The 23,570-nt window shown below is 57.2% G+C and overlaps 1 protein-coding gene across 1 annotated transcript in view; it reads right to left on the reverse strand.

Annotated features, from left to right (window-relative positions):
* The window catches only part of DNAH17 (dynein axonemal heavy chain 17), a 96,969-nt gene that overhangs the window by 16,091 nt on the left and 57,308 nt on the right, over positions 1-23,570 (reverse strand). The window contains exons 48-65 of the mRNA XM_075559705.1: positions 22,141-22,243; positions 21,196-21,343; positions 20,733-20,824; positions 19,298-19,459; positions 18,560-18,724; positions 18,207-18,398; positions 13,673-13,939; positions 13,163-13,324; positions 11,887-12,120; positions 9,437-9,601; positions 7,772-7,867; positions 7,456-7,673; positions 6,546-6,753; positions 5,916-6,031; positions 4,473-4,665; positions 3,956-4,191; positions 1,376-1,498; positions 42-246 (exon numbers count right to left, since the gene is read on the reverse strand). Of these exons, the coding sequence (XP_075415820.1) occupies positions 42-246; positions 1,376-1,498; positions 3,956-4,191; positions 4,473-4,665; positions 5,916-6,031; positions 6,546-6,753; positions 7,456-7,673; positions 7,772-7,867; positions 9,437-9,601; positions 11,887-12,120; positions 13,163-13,324; positions 13,673-13,939; positions 18,207-18,398; positions 18,560-18,724; positions 19,298-19,459; positions 20,733-20,824; positions 21,196-21,343; positions 22,141-22,243 (3,085 nt within the window). The remainder of the gene's footprint in view (positions 1-41; positions 247-1,375; positions 1,499-3,955; positions 4,192-4,472; positions 4,666-5,915; positions 6,032-6,545; positions 6,754-7,455; positions 7,674-7,771; positions 7,868-9,436; positions 9,602-11,886; positions 12,121-13,162; positions 13,325-13,672; positions 13,940-18,206; positions 18,399-18,559; positions 18,725-19,297; positions 19,460-20,732; positions 20,825-21,195; positions 21,344-22,140; positions 22,244-23,570) is intronic.

Consider the following 23,570-nt stretch of genomic DNA (forward strand, 5'->3'; position numbering starts at 1 on the left):
ACAGTCATGTCATGGCCACCTGACAGCAGGCCCTCACTCACCTTCAGCTGCTCCAGGTCTGGGCGCTCCTTGGCCACCACAGCAGCCAAGAGCTGGTCCTCCAGGCCATCTCTGGTGACCAGGAAGTTGATGAGGGTGCACTGAGCCTGCATCTCAGGCTTGTAGTGGGGGTTGAAGTACTTGGTGTGCAGGATCAGGCGGAAATTGGGGTGGTACTCTACCTCCTTGTCGCCGATCTTAATGAACCTGGTGGGGGTGGAGGAAGGGGCTGCAGAGACACATAGGATGACACCTGGCACCTGGGCGGGTTTAAGGGCCTGCCGTTCAGGTCACCTTCCTGCTGGGGGTCTGCTGACTCTTGACGAAGCCGTGCATCGTGCATAGATGTCTTGTCTTCAGTTGGCCCCAGTTGTGTCTACTGTCGTGTGGCTGTTTGTCATCATGTTCAGTAGTGTGTTTATGCCTCATATTGGGGTCCTTCATTTTGTGACCCTATTTCTTCATTGGTGGTCTTAATAATTGTGCGGTTTCTATTTGGGTCTTTGATCCATCTTGAATTTGTTTTTGTACATGGCCTCCAGGAGGAGAAGCCTCCAGAAGTTATGCTAGACCTCTAGAATTTATGCCAGGTTCCTACAACTTATGGGAGGCTTCTAGGATTTATTCAAGCTCTCCAGAATTTATGCGAGCCCTCTAGAATTTATTGAAGCTCTCCGGAACTTACACAAGGCCTCCAGACTTGGTGAGCTCTTCAGAACAGGCAGTTCCAGAGGGACAGAAAGCAGGCTGGTGGTTGCCAGGGAGCAGTTGTGGGAGGAGGGAGCAGCAGGGATGGGGCCTCGTTTGGGTGTCTCGAATGGGGCGTAAAGGCGCCCTGGAACCAGATGGCGGTGGAGGGCACTGCAGCATTGCAAACGCACGGAATACCGCTGCATCGCTCCTTCTAAAGTGAGCAATTTTATGTCAGGTGAGTTTCAACTAAACGAAAATAAAACAACGGGTGCAGACGCCGTATCTGCAAGGTGCATGGAGAGAGGAAGAAGAAGGCCACCACACGCAGGGCCCCTGCCCAGAGGCATTCCCAGTTGGACCTCTGGGTGCTGGGGGTCCCTACAGACTGGCTAGCTCCTTCTGGAAACCGCTCCCAGTGGCCGGCTGGGAGAGCACAGGGAAACAACCACAACCAAAGCAGACCCTCTGCCCTGGGGTCGATTTAGACTCCGATGAAGCTGGACATCAGTACGGACACAGGATCACCTCCTCTCGCCCCCGCGGAATGGCTGGTGGGCTTGAATCGCCGGCCTTGTGGTTAGCGGCCTAACGCTTCACTTACTGCGCCACCAAAGGAAGCCACTGCACGATGGCCACACCTCACCTTCCCTTTTTGATCGTGTTCCTGCCCAGCAGCGGGTCCAGCACGGGGTCCACAGTCTCGCTGATGTTCTCGATGAGCAGGGTGTCCCCCTCTGAGATGGCCTGCTCGATGATGTCCAGGTAGCTGCAGGCACACAGCGGACAGGGCTGAGCGACGGCTGACAGGACAAACCCAAACCACACCCGCTGCCCTGCAGTGGGCTCTGTCACAGAGCCGGCCCAACGGCGTTCTGGGGCCGTGCTATCTGCCGGCGGAGATTGCCAGGTCTTGCTTCCGTGGCACTGCAGGCGAGTTCGAGCCACCAACTCTTTGGTGACCAGCTGTGTGTGAGCTCTCGGCATCACCCCAGGACCTCGTATGTAGGACACAGTGACCAGGAAACTGCGCATGAGAGAGGGGACCAAGGGGCAGACAGCGTACCCCACCTTCCAGCAACCTGCCCTTCCCCCGGAGCAGAGAGCTTTGTGGCAGGGCACCTGGGTGACCTGATGGGGGTCAGGGGGAGCCTGAAAGTGCTCTGTCCTCTCTGATTCCCCGGCATATCATCGGGAGGGTCCAGTTCATGGAGAAGAACACACAACTGGAAATCAAACTCATGGCCATCGAGTCTGTGCCGACTCACAGTGAGCCCATAGCTCGGACAGGGTAGCTCTGCCCCAGTGGGGTCTCAAGGCGATAATGCTTTACGGCAGTGGAAAGCTTCATCTTTGTCCCGAGGAGCAGCCGGTGGGTCTGAGCTGATGCTCTTAGGTTAGCGGCCCAGTGCGTACCCGCTAGGCCACCAGGGCTGCAGCAGACAGATACCAGGCTCGGTAGTCAAGGGTCACCGAGGAAGAAGTCTCTCAGTGAGAGGCCTTGGGCATGGCAGCCAGATGGGCACTCACACAGCACTGGCTGGGAGGACAGCGTGGGGCCAGCAGTTTCCTTCTATGGCATGTGGGTGGGGTCACTGTGGGTGGGAGTCGAGTTGATGGCGGCCACCATCACCATCACCACCACCACCCTGCAAAAACAGACTAGAGAGAGGTGGAAGTCCCCCGAGGCTCCGCAGCCAGCAGGCGGCCCAGCCTAACTCCAGCCCCTTCAGGAAGAAAAGGGGCCTAGACAGGCACTTTCCAGCCCCAGTCGCCTGCCTGTGAGCTGGAGGGGGCGAGGCCGGGGCCTCCTCCAGAGCCTTCGGAGGAACCCTGGTGGTGCAGTAGGTATGCACACAGTGGATAACTATAGTTCGGGGGTTCGAACCCACTAGCCAGACGGAGAAGGCAGCCTGTTTATTAGCTCTGTGCTTTCGGAAGCCTACGCATGGGGCACTTGGACACTGTGAGTCGGATTCCACGTGAGGGCAGTGAGTTTGGGTTTTAGAGGCTCCAGGGGGGTGAGTGAGAACCCCTGGCCCTGCTGACCTCCACTGAGATCTTGGCCTCCAGAACTGGGAGGGGGCACATCGCTGTCGTGTGAGAGCACCGGCTGTGGTGGGGTGTCAGGGGAGTCTCCACCAGCTCGGGTGGGTACAGTGTGTGTGTATAATAGACATATACACATATGCATACATGCATGCACACACAAAACTGTCCATGTACGCACAAATAAACGCATGCACGCACAACACATATATGCAAGACACACAAATGTGTGCATGCACACACATGCACATTCATGTGCGTGCATGCACAATATCCACGTGCACACATGCATGTAATCACATGTGCGCACACATGCACAGATATACACCCACAGCGACCCCAACAAGCCTTCCCAAGCAGACAGACTCATTTTTCTCCCTCAGAGCGGCTGGTGGGTTTGCAGTTAGTTCAACACTCAGCACAACAGGACGGCACCAACTGGTGCTGACAGACACGTGCACACACATGTGCATGTAGATGAGCCCTGGTGAGGTGGTTACACACTGAGTCTCCCACTGCAAGCTCAACAGTTCAAGACCACCAGCTGCTTTGAGGTAGCTTCATGAGGTTTTCTACTCCCGTGAAGAGCTACAGTCTCAGAAACCCATGCGGGGCCAGCTTTACTCTGCCCCACAGACAGCCATACTCTGCCCGAGTATGGATATATACACACACATATACACAACACGTACATGCATACACATGCATGCACACACATCTATGTACACACGGGAGAGGGCTTGTATATAAGCATAAACATATATGTATATACACACATGATGGCTTTTATACATACACACATGAGAAGGCTTCAAAAATTTACGGAAAAGTTGAATTACATAAAGATATTAGAATATTCCCATGAACTTTTTTAAGCCCTCGTGTGTGTGTACTTTTCATTTTAACGTTGTTACCATATATATATATGTATATATATACACACACACACACACACATATACAATTAAAATGAAAATCTGACAGTGACTACATGGAGTTTCAAAAGCGTGAAAAGGAGAAGAGCTGAGTTCAAGGTCTGTCCTCCAGCTTGACTCCCCAGGGCCCCACCCAGCAAGGACCAGCTCGGTCACTGGCTTCTGCAAAATGGGGTTCAAAGGGGCCCCAGATGGCGCCTCCGTTTGCGGTCACCCCGCCCCGCCCCACCCCTGTGCACGCACCTCTTCTGGCCCAGGCGGATGGCCTTCAACTCTTTCCCGTACTTGTTCTTGATCCACTTGATGCCCTGCAGCTGCGCGTCCACGATGAGGGGCCAGCGCTCCGTGTTGCACAGGATGGTGGCGTTCTCCGTGGACATGCGGTCGCTGGGGAGGCCCTGGTTGTTCCAGGTGGCCACGTCGGCGTCGTCCGTCAGCAGCGTCAGGGGGTCCAGGCCTTCCGTGATGGGGATGGGGACCTGAGGGTGCATGGACCGAGTGAATTCCGACACGCAGGGTCTGTGGACATGAGCCCCTTCCGAGACTGTACATCGCGAGGCGGGCTGCCTTATCCACGGCACCACCAGGGATCCGTGTTGGTGCCGGGCTCGCCCCTGTGCTCGCTCTGACCTCGCTCGGGCTACAGTGGCTGTGTGGCCGGCCTCACTAATGGGGGCCATTTCCAGAGTCCTGCATGGGCTGGGTCTAGGTGCATCCCACCTGCCAGATGCCTGCCGGACACACGGTTCTGAAGCCTCACCTTGAGTTGATTGATGTAGGGGACCCAGTATTTGTCCATTAGGTCGTTGCGGTATTTCTTGGTGAAGTAGCCCACGTAGGAGACGAAGGCCGAGATGAGCAGCACGTCCCCGCACAGGGTGACCCCCTGCTTCTTGAAGTTCTCTACCGACTCCGCCCAGCGCACGTTTTCTGACGCCAGGCCCCCCACCAGCCTGCAACGGGAGCCCCCGTAAGGTGTGTGCGCGCTTTGGTGTGTGTGGCCAGGAGGGGTGCTCCCAGGGGGGACAAGCTGGGAGATCACCAGGGAGCCCTCCGACCTCAGATGCGTGCAGAGCTCTGGCTTGTAGGGTACTCCCTTGGCTCGGTGGTTCGGCAGAGTACCATGGGGCGGAACATGGCACATACCAGACCCTGGTGCACCGCAGAGGCGGTGCATGTTTTCAGAAATCAAACGTCTGTGGCCACCTCCCCCACCCTGCGCGGAGGTAGTCCACCGGCGCCATCTTCCCCAACAGCGAGAACCAGCTCCTGCGTCCGCTCACCCTGGGCACTCTCCTGTGTTAACAACATCCTCACTTGGTGGGAGGTAGCTAGATGGTCAGCTCCCGGTCCCCGGAAGGGTGTCTGCTATACTGCCAGGTCTGCTTGGGAACCCACAGCAACTCCTGGCTCTGCCTGTCAGGATTCACCCCTGCCCCACCTCGCCTGAGCTGACTTTCCAGGGTAACTGCCGGGGCATCCCTGGCACTGCTGGTGACAGGAGGGGTGGGACCATGGTGACCACAGAGCGGTGTGGCATCCAGTGGCTGGTTTGGGGGACAGCAGATTGCCAGGCCTTTCTTCCGGGGTGCCTCTGCATTGGACTGAACCCAAAACTTAGTGAGCTGAGCCGAGGGTGTTTACTGTCTACCTCCCATCCAGGGAGGCCAGGAAGGTCTGGACACACAGTGGGGAAGACACACAGACACACGGACACACAGGGAGGGGGGAGGGATGCAGCCTCCAGCCAAGGGCTGTGGTGAGCTGGCACCAGGACCTGGGAGAGAGGCAAAGGATGGGCTCTCCCTTGAAACTTCCAGAAGCAAGCTGCCCTGCCCCCCGCAGTTAAGAGAACAAGCTCCCATTGTCTGAAACCCTAAACCAGCCCAGCGACAGCTCCAGGAAGCTGACACAGGGATTTGGAAGCCAAAGCCTCATCTCCTTGCACCTGGAAACCGGACCCCAGACCTCGGGTGGATACAGACCCAGACAGGCTCTACCTAGGGTTCCCGAGGTTGTCAGTCTTTGTGGGAGCGGATGGCCTCAACTCTCTTCCCCAGAGCGGCTGGTGGGTTTGAACTGGCGACCTTGTGGTTAGCAACTCAAACACTTCGCCCACAGCGCCGCCAGGTCTCCTGGGAGGGGCTTGGCTTAGTCCTTCCATTCCTCCAAGGGCTGTGTGGCTGGGGCAGGGAGGGGCTACCTGTTGGCCAGGGAGATGACCCTGTTGGTGGCGTCAGCCTCCTGCTGACACTTGATCTTCTCGGCCGTGGCCTTCTCAAAGGCGGACGTCAGAGTGCTCAGGTTGGCATTGAGCTCCTGGAAAGCAACAGGGCGGGAAGGCCTCAAGTGGGGCCACAGTAGTAAACTGTGAGGCCAGCAGTTCGAGCCCACCAGCTGCTTGCCAGAGAAAGACGAGGTGGACTGCTCCTGCTCCTATAGCCTCGGACACCAGAGGCAGGACTGCTCTGAGTCAGGCCTGGTCTATGTCAGTGGAAGTGTGCTTGCTGTTTTGGGCACCTGAATGTAAGGGCCTCTGGTGGTGCAGTGGGTTAGGCTGCAAGGTCTGTGGTTGGAGTCCACCAGCCACTCTGAGGGAAGCAATGAGGCTCCCTGCTCCCATAAAGACTGAGAGCTTTGGAGACCCAAGAGGGTGGTTCTACCCTGTCCAGTAGGGTGTCTCTGAGTCGACGGGCGAGTGTGGACAGTAAGGACTGGCAGCGCCACCCCCCACCCCACCCCTTCCACCCATCGGGGCATCCCTGGGTGGCGTCCCTAGCTCCTCCGATCAGCAGGCTAGACCGAGGGGTGGGGGGCATGCGGTAGCACTCACGGCAATCTTGTTTTTGATCCGGGACAGCTTCTCCTGGGCCTCAGCCAGCTCTGCGTTGGCCTCCTCCAGGGCCTGCCTCTTGGGGGCCACATCACAGTAGACCTCGTAGAAGCGCACAATGTTGATGCACCACGAGCACAGGCCGGCCGCTGCCGTGGACTTGGAGCGGATGAACTCGGGGTCAAACGTGGGGTTGCCTTGGTAGGGCCTGGAGGGTGAGGCGGGAGGCGCTGATGGGCGGGACCCAGCAGGATGTAGCCCTGGGGTCCTCGTCCTCCACTGCCCCCAACTCCGGGGCTCTGCCTACCGGCTACTAGCACTGATGGTTTTATTTGGTATCTTAACCTCACTCCCTCCCCACCCCTGCACCCCAACCTGTGGGAAAGCAGGCCTACTGCCGGCACTGATAGACACCCTGTCCCCCAACCTCCGACACCATCTTTAAGTCACTTGACCACCATGTAAGGAGTGTGAATCTCGAATAACCGGAAACCCTTCCCGAACGAGATGAACCACCTAGGCGTTGGAAACCCTATGGGGGAGCGGGGGGTGGGTTTCTGCTCTGCCCCCAGGACTTGTAGGAGTCAGAGTCCACTCCTGAACAGGTACAATGGACCAGCCTTAGGTGAAACAGTTGCCCCTTGGTGACCTGGTTGGGCCGTCTGACTCCCCACCCCCACCCCTGTTCCCCATCCAATGGCTGAGGCTTGAAGATCTAGCACAGAGGTTTCCCAGGCAGAAGGTTTAGCTTCAGGATCTTTCCCGAGTTTTGGCCTCTCGCCGGAAGTGTGGGTTTGGCTCTACTCAGCCCAGGCCCCTCCCCACCCGGCCGGCACTTGGACTTGCACTGTGCTGGGGCCCGGCAGGCAGCGGAGGACACAGGAGATGGAGCCCAGGCTGCCGGACGTACTTAAAGGCCTTCAGGCAGGCCTCGGGGATGTGCTCCTTGTCGAACTTCTTCAGCGAGTCCAGGAAGGTGTCCACCTTGCCCATCATGATTTTGGCCGCCTTCCAGCTCTTGTCCTTGGGAATCTTGCCCCCCGGGGCTGTCAGGATCATGACAGCAGCCGTGACATTGACCACGGCGTCTGGGGGGGACCCGAAGGACTTCAGCTCCGTCAGGTTGTTCTGCAAATGGCAGAGGTGATGACTTGGACCGGGGTCTGTGGGCCAGTGGCAGGGGCTGCCCTGCCCCCACTCCCCATCCCCCCACTGGCTCCCTCTACCTTGTTCAGTGTGTCCAGGGCCTCCTGGGCCGCCAGTAGGGCTGGCTCTGCCTTGGCCAGGTCAGTCTCGCATGCCTTCTGTTTCTCAGTGACGTTCTGGAAGGAGCCAGGTAGGCAGGTCAGCCCAAACTCCTCTGGGGTGGGGGTCAGGGGAGAGGGTATCGGGGCCCCAGACCACTCCCTGAAGGTGGCCTGAGGCCCAGTGAGTCCCCAGCAGCCAGCCCCTTCAGCCTCGTGTGTCCCTGCATCTCTGTGAGCTCAGGCCAGCCCCCTTCCTCTCCCCGCCTCCCTGCCTGTGCCCTCAGCCTCAGGGTGGAAGGAGGGACTGGGCTCTGGAAGGAGACTCATTCCTCCTTGGACTCAAGCCTCCCAGAGGAGGGGGATTTGGGGTCACTCGGGCCACCTGGCTCTGTGTCTTATTGTGTCTCCATATTGCTGTGTACCACGCCCCTAGGGAGCTGCCCGTCGGGTGGTTCACCGTGGGCTAATGGCTCAGTCCCTCACCAAGGAGGCGAGGTCAGCTCTATTCAGCCATTCATCCTTGCACTCATTCATTCATTCAGGCACACACCCGTTCATTCCTGCATTCATTCATGCACACACCCATTCCTACACTCATTCATTCATTCACTCACTGTTCATTCCTATACCCAGTCATTCATTCATGCACACATCCCTTCACTCATGCACTCACTGATTCATTCATCCCTGCAATTCATCCGTTCATTCCTGTACTCACTCATTGATGCACTTGCGCATTCATTTGTTCCCATTCTCCCATTTCTGCACTCATTAATTTAATGCATGCATGCATGCCTTCATTCAGGCATTCATTCGTGTGTCATTCATTCACTTATTCACTCCTGCATTCATTCATTTGTTCACTCACACTCACAGATCCATCCGTCCCTGCATTCATCCCTTTGTTCCTGTACTCGCCTGTTCCTCCCTCCGTTTGTCCACTGGCTCACCGCGTGGTGACACAGGTAATACAGAGGGAGCAGGTGGAGGGATGACAGACATGGAACCTGGGCTGTGCCCCCCTCCACGCTCTGGTTCTTGGTCATACCCAACACCACCCAGGAGCCTTTTCACCAGGGCCCTGGGCCTGCCTGAACCTGCGTGAGAGGTGCTCCCCGGGAGCTTTGTCTGAGGGCCCTAGGGTGCTTGGGAGCCACAGGTCATTCAGCCACAAGGCAGTCCCAAGGTCCCCTGGGGGCACCGGGCTGGAGGTTTGTCCCCACGCAGAGGCATCACGGAGGAAGCTGCCTGGCTACCTGCTTCCCTTAAGCCTGACAGACACTCCACATGACAGAGAGAACTTCCCAAGGGTCTCCAGACCCCAATTCTTCTTCCTCTGCTCAGTGCTTGGCGGGCTTTACCCACTGAGCTTTGGCTCAGCAGCCAGTCACCAAACATTGTGCCCCGGGCTCCTTCCATAAAGATGACAACCCACAAGCCCTCAGAAGCCTCCCACGCTGTCATCAGGGGTCCCCGGAGTCACAAAGTCACATGAAATCAAAGGCAGCCCTGAGCCAGCAGGTCTTGGCGGGTCCTGGGAACCTGCATTCCTCACAGGTCCTGGGGAGCATCTCCTTGGGGCCATGCCCTTTTGGCTATGGGCATGGGGGGGGGCAGTGTCTCGGTGGCTCGGGCCACACTCACCTTGTTGATGACCTCGACCTTGGCCTCCTCCTCGTCAGCGATGGCTTTCTCCTTGCTGACCTTCTCCGTCTCCACGCCCACCACCTGGATCAGCTTGTCCGCATTCTCATTTTTCTGCTTGAGCTCAGCCTCCTGCACGGCTAACTTGGCTTTCAAGTCATCCACCTGGGGGGCCGGGGAGATGGGAGAGCGAGGCTGCAGCCATCCGAGCACCGCCCTCTGGGTGAAGGCCCAGAGGCCACGTTTGGCAGTCTCCTCAGTCCAACGGAGGCTGCTCATATTGGGTGAAAACCGTGTACACAGGGCCAGAGCTCTGGCACAGAACTCGGTGCCGACTCACAGCGACCCTGTGCCACAGGGAGAACTGCTCAGATGGGCACCAGGAAAGGTTAACTGAATCCCATGGCCGCGGGCCCCTCTGGGCCTGTGCCACCACGGGAGGGGATGCTCTGCCCTGTTCTCCCAGGTCATCACGTAAAATCGAGTGAGAGCAGCCAAGCTGGCCCCGAAGCCAGGCAGTGAGCAGACTGGACCCAGGGGTGGGGGTGGGCACGGACCCTCCATTTGTGAAGGAGACAGTTTGGCAAAGCGCCCAGGAGGTGGTGTGGCTGCACTGGCCACACAAGGCTGAGCAATGCCTGTAGCAGCTGAGAGAAGGTGGGGGCCTGGGAGGGCAGAACATGGTCCTGTGGGGACCGCAAATCCCCACCCCCAGTCCCCTGAACAGTGAGAAACATTCCTGCAGCTGAAGCCCTCATGGGTCCCCTGGTCAGTGAGCGCCTGACATCCCGCCCCCCCAGTTTTGTTCTCAGCACCCTTGGACTCTCCCTGGGATGCTAGCCATGGCAAGACAACACTGGAGAGGGTGTTTAAGGCCAGGGAGCAAATGCTTAGATGCTGTGAAGCCAGCCGTAGTGGAAGCTTTCCGGACACTTCAGAATAGACATGTTCTCTGTGACAGCAAGCATCTGCCTGGGCCACTGAGGCTTGGTGTTAGCTCCCAGGTAAGGGACCCAGCATGGGCTCACATGGTAAAGTGTGTGGGGTCACATCCTACTAAAACAGTTGTTTTAGTTACCTTGGGTTGCTGCACTGGAAAAACTACAAGGGGGTGGCTTTCAGGAACAGAAAATTATTTTCTCATAGTTTTGTGAAAGTCAAATCCATATTCTCCTGGAGCCACAGAGGAAGAAGGAGAGGCAGGAAGAGCAGCAGCAGGAGGAGATTGAGGTACAGTACTGGCCTCCAGGAACAGCTACCTCCTTGCCAAGAGACCAGAAGAACTGGATGGTGCCCCACTACCACAACTGAACATTTCGGTAAAAGAGACCATAGAAGAATCCCCATCAAACGGGTAGGAAATCCAGAACAGAATTTTTTCATGGACGCGAAGAGTTTTAGAAGCCATGAAGGTTGGATGAGCTCCTCAAACTGTTGCCCTGAGAGACATCTTTAAATCTTAAAAGGATTCCCAGAAGTCCCCTTAAAACCACACAAGCTGATGCTGACTCACAGCGACCCTACAGGACAGAGTCGACCTGCCCTGTGGGTTTCCAGGACTGTAACTCTTTATGGGAGCAAAGCTTACTGACTCACTGCTATCAGGCTGATGTTGACTCCTCCCATAGGGCAGGGTGGAACTGCCCCGGGAAGGGGGGGGGGATTTCTGAGCCTGTAACTGGGAGTAAAAACCCATTTCTCCTGAGGAGTGGCAGGTGGTTTTGAACTGTTGATCTTACGGTTAGCAGTCCAAAGAGTAACCATTACACCCCTAGGGTTCAACACCGTATCTTTTTCCCTCAGTGGGGTTGGTGGTCAGTAGCCCAGCATATGGCCCACCACACCACCGGGGCTTAAACCCAGCAGCAGCCTGGCTTAACTAGCAGGCGACGTCACCTTGAGCACTGTGCTTGTTCAAGAACTATCTAGATGGCGTCAAATGGACAATGGCCACTCAAGAGATTAGCCAGGAGCCTGTGGGGGCAAGGAGCCACGTTTGTGGTCAGGGATCAATCCGGAAACTGAGATGGGGTGGACTGCACAGATTGAGCAGTGTCACCAGGGTCACGGAACTGTCCCCATAGAATGGGTTGAATTGCTGCGTGTCCTGCTCTCTGTATTTGCACCCACGACAGAATGCATGACAAAAGAACGTCATTCGGTCTAAGTGCCCCTGTCACTGATGTGGCCTGATGGCAGAGAAAGCCCTGGACCCAAAGGGGACTATACTAGGGGGCTTCAAAAACTGGGTGGCAAAACTGCCATTGTCTTTCTGCTTTCCGTTTGGACAGGCTTTCTGGAGCTTCTTCGAGCCTGCAGGTAGAGAAGTTCAGGTCCCGACACGTTATTTTGGTTCTTTGGTTCACGACTGCGTCCAGGATGCTTCTGGTTCTGGGGGGAGGGTCTGGCAAGCAGGACCCCCACCTGGGGCCCTCACCTGGGACACCCACCTGGGAAGCCGTGCTCTGCAGCTTCATGAGACCGTTCTCCAGCCGCTCGATCTTGGCCACCAGCTCCAGCCTCTTCTTGGACAGCAGGTTCTGGTACAGCTTGATCTGCTCCAGGAAGGTCTTGGGTGTGGTGTAGTTGTAGCGCCTCTCTGTGGCCAGGTACACCTTGGACATCTCGTTGACGGTCGTGTGCACGTAGGCCATGAAGAAGCTGATGGAGGCCTTTACTTCCCCCTGCGGAGGCGGGCAGCCCTGGTCACCACCCGGCCCCTTGGCCTGGCTATCCTAGTAGGGTGGCCTCCGGTCTCCCTCATGGAGGCCTTGGGCCACAGCGAGTCAGCAAGGGGGGTGGTGTCTGTACCCCAGATGAGGTAGGGTTATCTCAGAAGGGGCTGGGGACCCTTGCACATGATGGGTTTGATGCAAAGACTGCAGCAATGGGCTTCCACCAAGGCAGTGCCTGTGTGGACGGTGCAGGATGGGGTGGGGCTTGCTCTGCTTTGCATGTGTGCAGCTGCGATGAGCTGGGCCAATTTGCTAGCCCGAGTGGTTCTGGCGGCGAATGTGCTTGGCTGCTAAGCTGAAAGGCTGGGGGTGTGAGTCTTCCCGGGGGAACCGCAGAAGAGAAGCCGGGTAACCACAGCGAGTGCGGATACTAGCTACCGAGAAGGCGATGGAGGGGCGACACACAGCCGGTGTGTACACCAGCCACCAAGAAGGCGATGTACTGCAGCAGCCCGGGGCCCACTTGGAGTGGCATGTGTCAGAGCTGGGTGGACCACCGCATGGGGATTCTGCACCCCCAATCTTAACAATTGGGGGCAGAGGGTGATGGTAGTCACATGATTGTATGTTGACTTGGAGATGTATCAAAGTGTAAGGTGGACCCCAACCTGTCAATCAGGTCACAGCCTGATGGCGCTTCCTTGGGGGTGTGGCCTTCTATAAGGAGGACCCTGGTCCTCCACCCCCACCCCACCCCCGTCACTCAGCCTTCCTGCCTGCTGGGACTCTGACACTGGCCCCGAGAAGCCCCCGATCCCTGCCAAGTTTCACCCGACCTTGGATGGATCCACACAACTCTGCACCCCGGCCTGTGACCCTCCTGCATGCTGCATCACGGCACATGGCTGCCTGAGTCTGAAGAGGGGCTTATGGACTGGAGTTAGGGCTGGTATGCTCTCTTGGTCTATGATTACATCTTAATTTAAAGCTCTTTCTTACACATAGGTGAGTGTCCCTGGACTGGCCAACTGGCCTCACACGGGGTGCTCACCGGGATCCCCTCGGTATCCTCCAGGAAGCGGGCGCTGACCGACACCAGGGCATCCTCAGGCCACTCGTGGAACCAGTCGATGGCCGTGCAGTTGACCACGGCGGGGAACTTCCTGGCCCGCACGCGCAGCACGGAGCCCACCGGGGAGAAGCACAGGATCACCTGGACGACGGGGACGTGGCTCTGAGGTCGCCCTGAGACTCCCAATGGCTGCAGGGCCGCGAGAAGAGAGGGGTGGGGCCAGGCACCCCCTTGGGGCTAGAGAGGCCTGGCGGGGGGCTCAATGGTCAAGGCTCCTCTGCAGGTGGGAGGTGGGAGCTCGCCCTGTGGTCACTCAGAAGCAAGGCCTGGAGATCCCCGGTCTGGAACACGGGCAGTTTCAGAGACCATTCTACCCTGTCCCAAGCAGGGTCGTCGTGAGTCAGTCCAGGACCAGCCCCACCTCCCCACATTGAGCGGAGCCTGGGACACCCACCTCGACCCCGGCAGGGGCCTGGAAGGGCCTCCTACCTTGAGCTGCCTGCGGACTTTTTCAATGAAGAACTTCCAGCAGTTCTCGCGTGTGTCCGCCATGCCCAGGGTCTTGACTTGCGGGCGCATGGACGTGATGATGTTCTCCACCTCATCCTCCGCAAAGAGCCCAGGCACCTCGCCCGATGCCAGCAGGTCGTTGATGAGCACCAGGAACTGCTCTTCGGCCACCTGTGAGTCCGTCATCAGGAAGACGGAGGGCACGTTCTTCACGGCCGACTTTATGTACTGCGCGGCCAGGTCCAGCTGCAGCGAGCAAGGTGGGGTGGGGGGAAGGGGATGCACTCCGATCACGGCTCGGCTGCGCTTCCCCGCCCCCCTGCCTTGGAGAGGAGCCCTCCTATTGGCACAGGGCCTGAGCAGTTCCCTGCAAGGTCAGCTATTCACACCCAGAGGCTGCTCTGAGGGAGAAAGACGGGCCCCATCTGACCCTGAATACGCAGTCAGATAACACACAGAGAGAAGCAAGCTTCAATGGGGGCCGGACAGAGAGAGCCTGGGCCCTGGACCTTCCCCACAGCCAAAAGAGAGAGAGAGATGCCCTGGCACCTGGAACCCATTTCTAGCCTCCTGAACGGCGGGAAAATAAACATCTGCTCTTCAGACCCACCCCCTTGTGGTCCTTCTGTAACAGCGCCTTGCCAAGAGGGCTGTCATTTAGAAACAGCCATCCGGGTGACGACGCACTGCGGGGACTGTTGCCCAGGAGCAGCGTGGGGGCTGTAGGAAGGAGGAATCCCTGACTGGAGACCCTCAAACCCAACCCCAAACCCAACCTACTGCTTGCACGTTGATTCTGACTCACAGTGACCCTGTAGGACTGAGAGGGACTGCCCTGGGGGTTTCCCAGGCTGTCAATCCTGGTGGGTGCACACCGCTGCATCTGTCTCCCTCAGAGCAGCCAGTGGGTTTGAACTGTCGACCTTGTGGTTAGGGGCCGAGCATTCAACCATTGTGCTGCCAGGACCTCTTACGGCCTATAAACTAGGGTCCCAAGGCAAGCCTCCAACCTCACGTTTTTTTTTTTGTTTTGATTTGAAAAGCTGACAAAGACAACAAGAGCTAAGTGTTTCACTCAGCCTCCAGGGGAGGTGGGGGTGGTGGTGCATGGGAACCAGCTGAGGGCGGGGTCTTAGCACCTCACCCTCGAGGTAAGAGCAGAATCCTTGAGGAGCATCTAAGCAAAATGATGGCTGCAGGCAGCATCCAGAGAAGATGCCAAGAAGAGGAGCACAGGGTCACTGTACCACAAAGAACCAGTCCACAGCCCACCAATTCAGGAGGCAGCATCTGAGCAAGAACCAACAGAGCTGACAGAAGACGTTCACGCTGCACTGGCAGCATCAGCCATAGACGAGGCCTAAGAATTGACGGACACCCATCGAAACGTCTCAGCAAGCACCCACTCCTCAATGCCAGGACGTTGGAAGACAGCTACTTGGTCAACTGTCTGGAAGAGATCCATACTTGTGCCCATTCCAAAGAGAGGCGACCCAACAGGATGGTCCAACTATAGAACAGTATCATTGGCATGACATGCAAGTAAATTTTTGCTGAAGATCATCCAACAGCGGTGGCAGCGGTACATTGACAGGGAGCTGCCAGAAGTTCAGACCGGCTTCAGAAGAGGATGTGGAACAAGGGGCATCATTGCTCATGTCAGGTGGATCTTGGCTGAAGGAAGAGGATACCGGAAAGATGCTTACTCCTGTTTCATTGACTATGCAAAGGTATTCGACTGTGTGGACCCGAATAAACTGGATGACCTTGAGAAAAATGGGCATTCCGGAACACTTCATGTGCTCATTCAGAACTTGAACCTGGATCAAGAGGCAGCCGTGCGAACAGAACAAGGAAGCACTGCATGGTTTAAGATCTGGGAAGGTGGGCGGCAGAGCTGTCTGCTGAGCAAACCGCCAGAACGGCTGGGTTCTGCGGAGGAGCACGCAGCCTCAGGAGCGGAGGAAGGCTTGTGAACAACCTGCGACAGGCAGACGACACAACCTTGCTCCCTGAAAGCGAGGAGGACTTGAAGCACTTGCAAGGATTGCAGCCTTCAGCGTGGATGACAGCTCGGTGTAAGGGAAATCCAAATCCTCCCAACGGGACCCATCGCGATAAATGGGGAGAAGGTTGACACGGTCAAGCACTTGGCTGATGGAAGCAGCACTAGGCGGGCTGCTCCATCCCGACGGCAGGACCTTTAGGACATGCGCCTTTCAGACACGAAGGCTGGCGACTACAAGGGTGTGTGTGGCTAGGTCAGCAGGTCCTGGGATATGGAACCCTGGAAGAAACGGGCATGGGACCGATGGCTTGTAGCACGTCCTTGTCTCAGGCAGAGACGCTCATCTGCTCCACGCCAGGGTCCCTGCTAGACTCGTGACCGAGCTGTATGTTATCTTTTTGGTGTTTATCTAGACAAGATAGGCAGGATAGGCAATCTTATGAGGACAGCGACTGGATCCACAGTTCCTGAGGGGGAGTAGAGGGGAGGAGGCCGGGGGGGGGGGGCGAGTGGGGCAAACCCAGAATGAAGGTGCAGGGGAGTAGTAAGGTCTCTAAAAGTGATGGCGAGGAGGGTACAGCTTTTCTCTGGTCATATTCGATCAATCAAATTGTCTCAGAGATGAACGATGGGTAAACATGATAGTGGAGTAGGAGGAAGAAAGAGAAAAAGAGGAAAAAATATATACGTATATTTGTGTGTGTGTGTCTAAATGCAACAAGAAAGCCGATGGACTTTGGGTCTCTATTCATATCTTACCTCAGCACAAGAATGCTTTGTTCTAATAATGTGGCAACGACATGATTGCTGAAGACAAAGCGGGTACATAAGCAAATCTGGTGAGGAAAGCTGATGGTGCCCAGCTGCTCCCTGTGGGTCACTGGGTTGGAATTGGCTGCATGGGCAATGGGCTTAGAAAGGCCCGGCCATCTCCTTCCTGAACGCAGCCCCGGGAAACCTTTCGACTCACCAAGGTCTGATCGGCAGCCATTCTTGAGCTGGCTGGGGGATGGCAGAGTCCTGCTCGGTCCCACCGTGTCTGTCCCACAGTGATGCCGAGGGTTGGGGTCAACAGGACCACCGACAACATAGGCTCAGGAAGGACTTGGCCTGCCTGCAGGAGAGGCTGACCCACACTGGTGAGTTGCCCTGACTCCCTGTGGCCCCCGTGTGGGGCAGAGTAAAACTGCCCCCTGGGGTCTTCTCAGCCGTCCTCTGTGCGCAAGCAGGTTGCCAGGGTTTAATCTTCCATTGTGCTGATGGGTGGGTTTGAACCGTCGACCTTGAGGCCAGCAGTTGAGTGCAAACTAGTCAAGTGCCACCCAGGGAGCCCCTCACATCAGGTCCGGTCAGTCCCTTTATGGGGCATAGACACGTCTGGGAAAGTAAACAAAACTAAAGCCCAAACCCAGTGCTGTCTAATCAACTGAGGCTCAACGACCTGACAGGACAGACTCAAACTACTCCTCTGGGGTTTCCCGGGCTGTCTGTGTACCCAGAAGCTGGCAGCCTCATCTGGCTCCCGCAGAGCAGCTGCTGAGTTTGAACTGCTGACCTTGCTGCTAGCAGCTCCCTGCCTGACCCACTGTGCCACCAGGGCTCCTTGGAGAAGTGGGGTGCAGTGAGCCCCAGAAGCCTGCCGCTCTTCTGGACCTAGGCTGTCCCTCCCCCAGAGCCCGAGGCACTGGGTTCCAGCCAGTTGACCAGAGACCTACCCCAGGACCACAAGGGTCTCCCAGGAGAAGCCTCCATGGGACTGTGGCGGCATGCAGCCGTGCTCAGGGCAGTGTGGGTGCGCTGCTCCCTGGGTTCACTCTGGGTTAATGGCGCAGGTCCCAGGGGAGCGCAGTGCGGGAAGGGGAATGGATGGGAAGCCCAGCGGCCAGCCGTGCTCAGGTGGGGGGCCGGCTCCCATTAGCGCTGATCCCGTGGACTCAGCAGCCGTGGGGCAGAGCATTCTTTTTATAAACTGTAGGGTGGGGGTGGGGAGGAGGGCAGTGGAACCATTCCACACTGGAATCTGTGCTGATGTTGGGCCTCACACCCCTTCCTCAGACCCCAGCCCAGGTGCCGCATGGGCACCGGCCATGGTGCTTTTGATGATCAGCACACAGGCATTCCTACACACACACACACACACACACGCACACTCAAATACATACATGTGCATTCATATGTACAATGCACACACTTGTAAATATGCACACACATGTATGCACACGCATACACACATAGGTACATATATAAACACAAATGTGCACACATGCACAAACATACTTGTATGCACAATACACACTCATGCACACTCATGCTTGCATAATCACACACTAGCACACGCTCATACCTGCACATACACACATGCACGAATGCACGCGCACGCACACACTATCGCACACACACAAGCCTGCACACAGGCACAGGGCCGGTGAGTGGGCTGCTTCTACCAGACGGCAGGCTTGGCTGTGGAGAGGGAGTGGGCACAGGTTCCCGCTCCCACCCCCGCACCTTGAGGTCCGGGATCCCATAGCCCTTCTTGAGAGTCATCTGGAACACGTCCAGCGAGCTGATGTACGCGGCCAGGCGGGACAGGCTCTGCTTGCCGCTGCCACCCACCCCCACCAGCAGGGCGTTCCCCCGGGGAGACTCCAGGATGCGGTTGATCCTGCAGATGTGGGCCACTGCGTCTTCAAACAGCACCTGCGTGGGTCAGAGAGAGGGACAGCCCGGCGGCGGGCATTCAGAGCCGCATCTCAGGACCCCCATGGTCCTCTGGCCTTGTGTGTGGCCTGCATCCCGCACCCCCTTATGCCTCTGTGGTCTTGTCCAGAAACGTGGCCGCTGGCTGGCATCGTGCTCACCAGGTTCATGACGGCGTTGACCTCATTGTAGCTGTCCAGCACCTCCACCAGGAACTTGTTGAGCTGCGCCACGTCAAACACGGGGAAGTACTTGGGGTCGCCGAGCCCTTGGGCGAAGTGGCAGAAGATATTGGGCTTGGCAAACAGGAGCTCCTCGCTGAGGTCCTATAGGCGAATAAAGGGTTCTTCAGGCTTGCCGTTGGCCACAGGGAGCATCCGCATCTTGTCCTGATGATCTGAGAGACCTGACTCCTGGGCCCTGAATAGGCGGGACACAGTCCCTGCCATGCCAGTCAGAAGATTCCACCGAGACGACCAGGGACGCCAGCAGGGCCGATCTCCACTGCAGATGGACAGAGGCTTTTCTTTCAGGTCCACATCCACTTGACAGGGTCGCGCATGCGGTGTGACCGAATGTGGACCGTGGGGTGCCTGGATGGCGATGACCTAGCGCTCAGCTGCCAGCCTACCCATGGGCACTGTGGACAGAAGGTCTGGCAACCTGTTCCTGAATGTTCCCAGCCACGAGCTCAGTCTTACATTGACACCACCACGTGGTCCTGAGATGGGACCACCCTGATGATGACTGGCCTAGTGTGGGTCCACGGTGGATCGCTCCCTAGAAGATGCAGGTCAGAGGTTCTGTTCACCTGTAGCCTCAGGAAGGTGGGCCACTGTTGGGGGATGTTGACCCACCACCGCCACCACCACCTGACGGATGTGGATGGATTGACTTACATCAAAGTATTTCTTGGTGGAAGCCACGGTGACTCTGCCCAATGTTTCCTGGTCTTTTTCGTCGATCATTTTGTCCCCGTACACTCGTTCAGCTTCATGCAGCCACAGGCGGACGAGGTCCAGTGGGGTCTTCAGGATGTCCAGAAGAGAAAACAGGAGTCCCTGCCCCAAAGAGAGGCGGATCAGTGAGTGTCTGCAGCCTCACCAGGATGTCTGGCAGGTGCCGTGCAGAGGCTGGGTGCTCAGAGAGGGTGGCTGTGTCCTCAGGGAGTGAGCTGGTATGATGGGCTGGCCAGCTCACCCATCACCAAGGGCATGGTGTGCCAGCTAGCATGGTGTGCCCACGGGGCAGGGCTGAGGGCCTCATTCTCTGACGGGACGACCGATGGAGAGGGATTAGGGCAGCCAGCCATGGGACTGAGCAGATTATCAAAGGCCACAGAGCAGAGGGTCCTGAGCTCAGTCCAGGTTGCAAGCCTGCCTGGATCCCGTCCTGGATGGTTGGCCATTGACTAACTGAGGGGCCTCGGGTTGGTTCGGCAAGTGTTGGTGCAGGGCCTGCTGTGCCCTGGGGCCATGGGACGAGACAGACCCTCCCCTCATGGAGTTCATGCTCCAGTGCGGAGAGGGAACCAGGTCAGCAAACTAAGGAGGCAGTGCCAGTGGCATCTTGGGACGTGTTCCACTAACAAAACAGCCGGGCAGCGAGGGAGAGATTGTGGGGCTATGGGTGGGGCTTCTGGGAGGGCCTGGCATTTGAGTTGCCACTTGACGCCGAAGAAGACGGGCACGGCTCAGCCTCCTTCAGCGTCACACTCCTCCTCTGTACGGTGGGGACGCGTGAGTATCCATCTTGTGTGTTGTTTGCAGAAAATTGGGTGTGTACGGGGCCAAGCTCAGGGTTTGGCACAGCATAAGCAGTCGGTAAAGGAGAGCAAACGTCACCATCACCGTCACTACTGTCACCACTGCCATCACCCACAACCACCACCAGTCCTATCAGCCTCACCACCGTCATCTCCATCACCATCACTGCCATCCCCATCATTACTGTCAGATCATCACCACCATCACTGTCACCACCACCATCACCATCATCAATGTCATCACCACCACCATCATTGCCATCCATCCCCATCATAACTATCACATTACCACCACCACCATCTCCATCTCCATCACCATCACCATCACCATCACCACCACCACCAGTACACCAGTACTATCATCCCCACCAGTGTCAACCCCATCACCATCACTGCCATCCCCATCATTACTGTCAGATTGTTATCACCACCATCACAGTCACCATCACCATCACCACCACCACCAATCCACTACCAACTCAGCCTTTTCTCTTGAGAGTGCCGAGGGCCGGGAACCTATCTGCAAGAGGCAGTCTGGCTGGTGGGAGAGCTCCAAGAGCAGTCGGTACCTGGAAGATGTTGGAGAGGTCCCTGAGGTTGAAGACGTAATGAAACTTAATGGCCGTGGGGAGAAACGTCGTGGCGACTTTCTGATGCAAGGCTGTTACAGGAACAAAAAAGACACATCGATTCTTGGGGGCTCTTACTGGCCTCCGGAAGTGCAGCGCCCAGGGCAAGTTTTTCCAGCAAATGGATTAGGAGCAGTGACGCAAAGAGGACGAGTCTGCCCGGCTGCAGAGGCTGGCGCATAAATCATTTCTGCACGCTCGCGTTCCCTCTCGGCCGCCTCCCCCTCACGCAATTGGCTTTCGCGAAACCTCCCTGTGGAAGCGCAGCATGGTTTAAGAGATATTGATCCCAAAGTATAAATAAAATATTTGCCAGGGGAAAGAACGAAGAGGCCGTCAGCCCCATCAGGCAGTGGGACTGATGGACAGGTGGAGGGTGGAGGGCAGAGGCCGGCCAGCTTACCCAGGGCTGAGGCCACCAGCTGGCTGCTCATCTTCTGCACGGCCATGGGGGCTGAGCGGTAGGCCAGGTGCTGGGTCAGGATGGTACTGTAGATGGTCATGAGGGCCTCCTGGCCCGGGAAGCTCACAGCAAACACGCAGAAGTGGCGCTGTTTGGGGACAATGACGACAGTGTGTGTCAGGCGGCTCTCGGGGACAGCTCGGCTGGCCCTCCTCCCCGGGGAGCAGAACCTGTGTCCTTTGGGCATGCTCAGGCAGTTGAGTCACCTTAAGCCCTGGTCATGTGTGTGCAGTCTTCCTCTTCTTAGCTGACCCTTCGAGTATGTGTGTGTGTAGACTCTAAAAAATCCCAATATAGGTTCCCAATAAGGGAGCCCTGGTCATGCTGTTGGGGAACTATTTGGCTGTAAGGTTGGAGGTTCAAACTCACCAGCTGCTGTGAGAGAGAAAGATGAGGCTGTCTGTGCCCATAAGAATTCACAGCCTTAGAAACCCTATACAGGAGCCCCGGTGGAGGAGTGGTTACGAACTGGGCTGCTAACCACAAGGTCGGCAGTTCAAAACCGCCAGCCGCTCCCGGGGCGAAAGACTGGGCCTTCTACTCCCATAGACAGTGACGGCCCCAGAGACTCAAGGGGGCAGCTCTAGCCTGTCCTGGAGGCCCTCAGTGAATTGGCATTGACTCGATGGCAGTGAGTTTGCTTTAGGCTTTATGTCCCGAATATCGCACGGGATCATTCTGACACTAAAAAGGAATCGTTTCTTCCCGGGGCATCTGTGTGGTTTTATTTGCCAAGTCTGGCAGCCCCAGCCTCTCTCCAGCTCCCGGCTCCACTCTCCTGACTCACTCCGAGAGCCAGCTTAGCAGTCCACAGCAGTGCCTGCTCACAGTTCCGGCCTTCCACACCCATGGCTCCCGGTTAAGACCACCTCGCTCTCTGCTCACCTGGAGCCTGGGGTCGATGGTGAAGGAGCCGGAGGTGGGGTTCATGCAGGCCACGTACTGACAGTTGTGGATGTCCTTCAGGGTCAGCTTCTGCCTGTCATACCTGGGGGAGCAAGTCAGGCCTGCTGCCAGCTGGGAGGGAAAAGCCCTGGGCCCCAGGCCCACCCCCAGCAGTGGGTTGCACATGGTTACAGATCCCATAAGCCCAGGTTCTATGTGAGACAGTCCAGTATTTGTCCTGCCCTCACTGAGAAATCTAATGACACTGTCGGTGGTGGGCTTGGAAACGGGAATCACAGAGCACTTCCTGTGTCATGTGGGACCTGTGCACGGCTCCAGAGGCAGTGTGCAGACAGAACCTGGGGATGCTGCGTAGCCTGAGTCAGGAAAGGTGTGCTGCCCAGGGGATCCCGACACGCAGTGATCCTACAGGACAGAGTAGAATGGCCCCACGGGCCTTCCCAGGTGGCCACCATCACAGGAGAGACTGCCAGGCCTTTCCTCCTGTGGAGCAGCAGCCAGGTTTGAACCGCAGACCTCAGAGAGCAGCCCAGTGCTTAACGGTTATGCCACCAGGGAGATCCGTGGTGACAGCGGTGAGGCTTCCAGTTCATAAAAGCCCAGGTCATACCCCGAACACCTTCGGGCTCAGAGGGGGGCGCGGACAAGTTTTCTCAGGCATATACTTGTCTTCGTCTTGTTGGGGTGCCTACCCCAAGCCCCACTCCCCCCGCCCCCCAGAACAGGTAAAAGGTCCGGTCAAACAGCTGCTTCCGAGGGGTTCTGCCGGAGCCGGTTCCACTTAAAGCAGAGGGCAGCCTGCAAGGCGATGGTGACGGATCCCAAAGGGAAAAGTCTTTCAGATGGGTTTTCCCAGGGATGCAGCACCATCGAGGGAGCTCCTTAGGGAAAGCAGGAAACTCGACAGCCAAGGAAAAAGGCCTGGAAAGTTTGAGTGGAGGAATTGTCCCCCCATCTCGCCAAGGGGCCTGCTCATCGTTGAGGCTGTTCTGCGAGGGTTTCCTTGGGGAGCCCCCCGGCCCTGTCCACCCCACAGCCCTGCCCCTCCACACTTCTTTTTGTTCCCCCAATTCCGAGAACATGACCTGAGTCCCCCAAAGATGCCCAGATTGCTGTCTCGACGTGGTGCTCAATGAAAAGGGCAGACTTCTTCGGGGATGGCTTTGTGGCTGCTAGGTGCCATGGAGCTGGCTTTTACCCACGGCCACCTTCTCCGTGGACAACAGAACACCGCCCGGTCCTGCGCCAGCCGCACAAGGTTGTGCCTGAGCCCATTGATGCAGCCACCGGGTCCGTCTGTCTCCTCGAGGGCCGCCCCTCCTTTTTGCTGCCCTTCTCTAGGGACTACTCTCTCCCGACCACACGTCTCCTGACCAGTCTCTCCCGACCACACGTCTGAAGTGCGTGAG

Source organism: Tenrec ecaudatus, chromosome 10, assembly GCF_050624435.1.
Source record: "Tenrec ecaudatus isolate mTenEca1 chromosome 10, mTenEca1.hap1, whole genome shotgun sequence".
Lineage (NCBI taxonomy): Eukaryota > Metazoa > Chordata > Mammalia > Afrosoricida > Tenrecidae > Tenrec > Tenrec ecaudatus.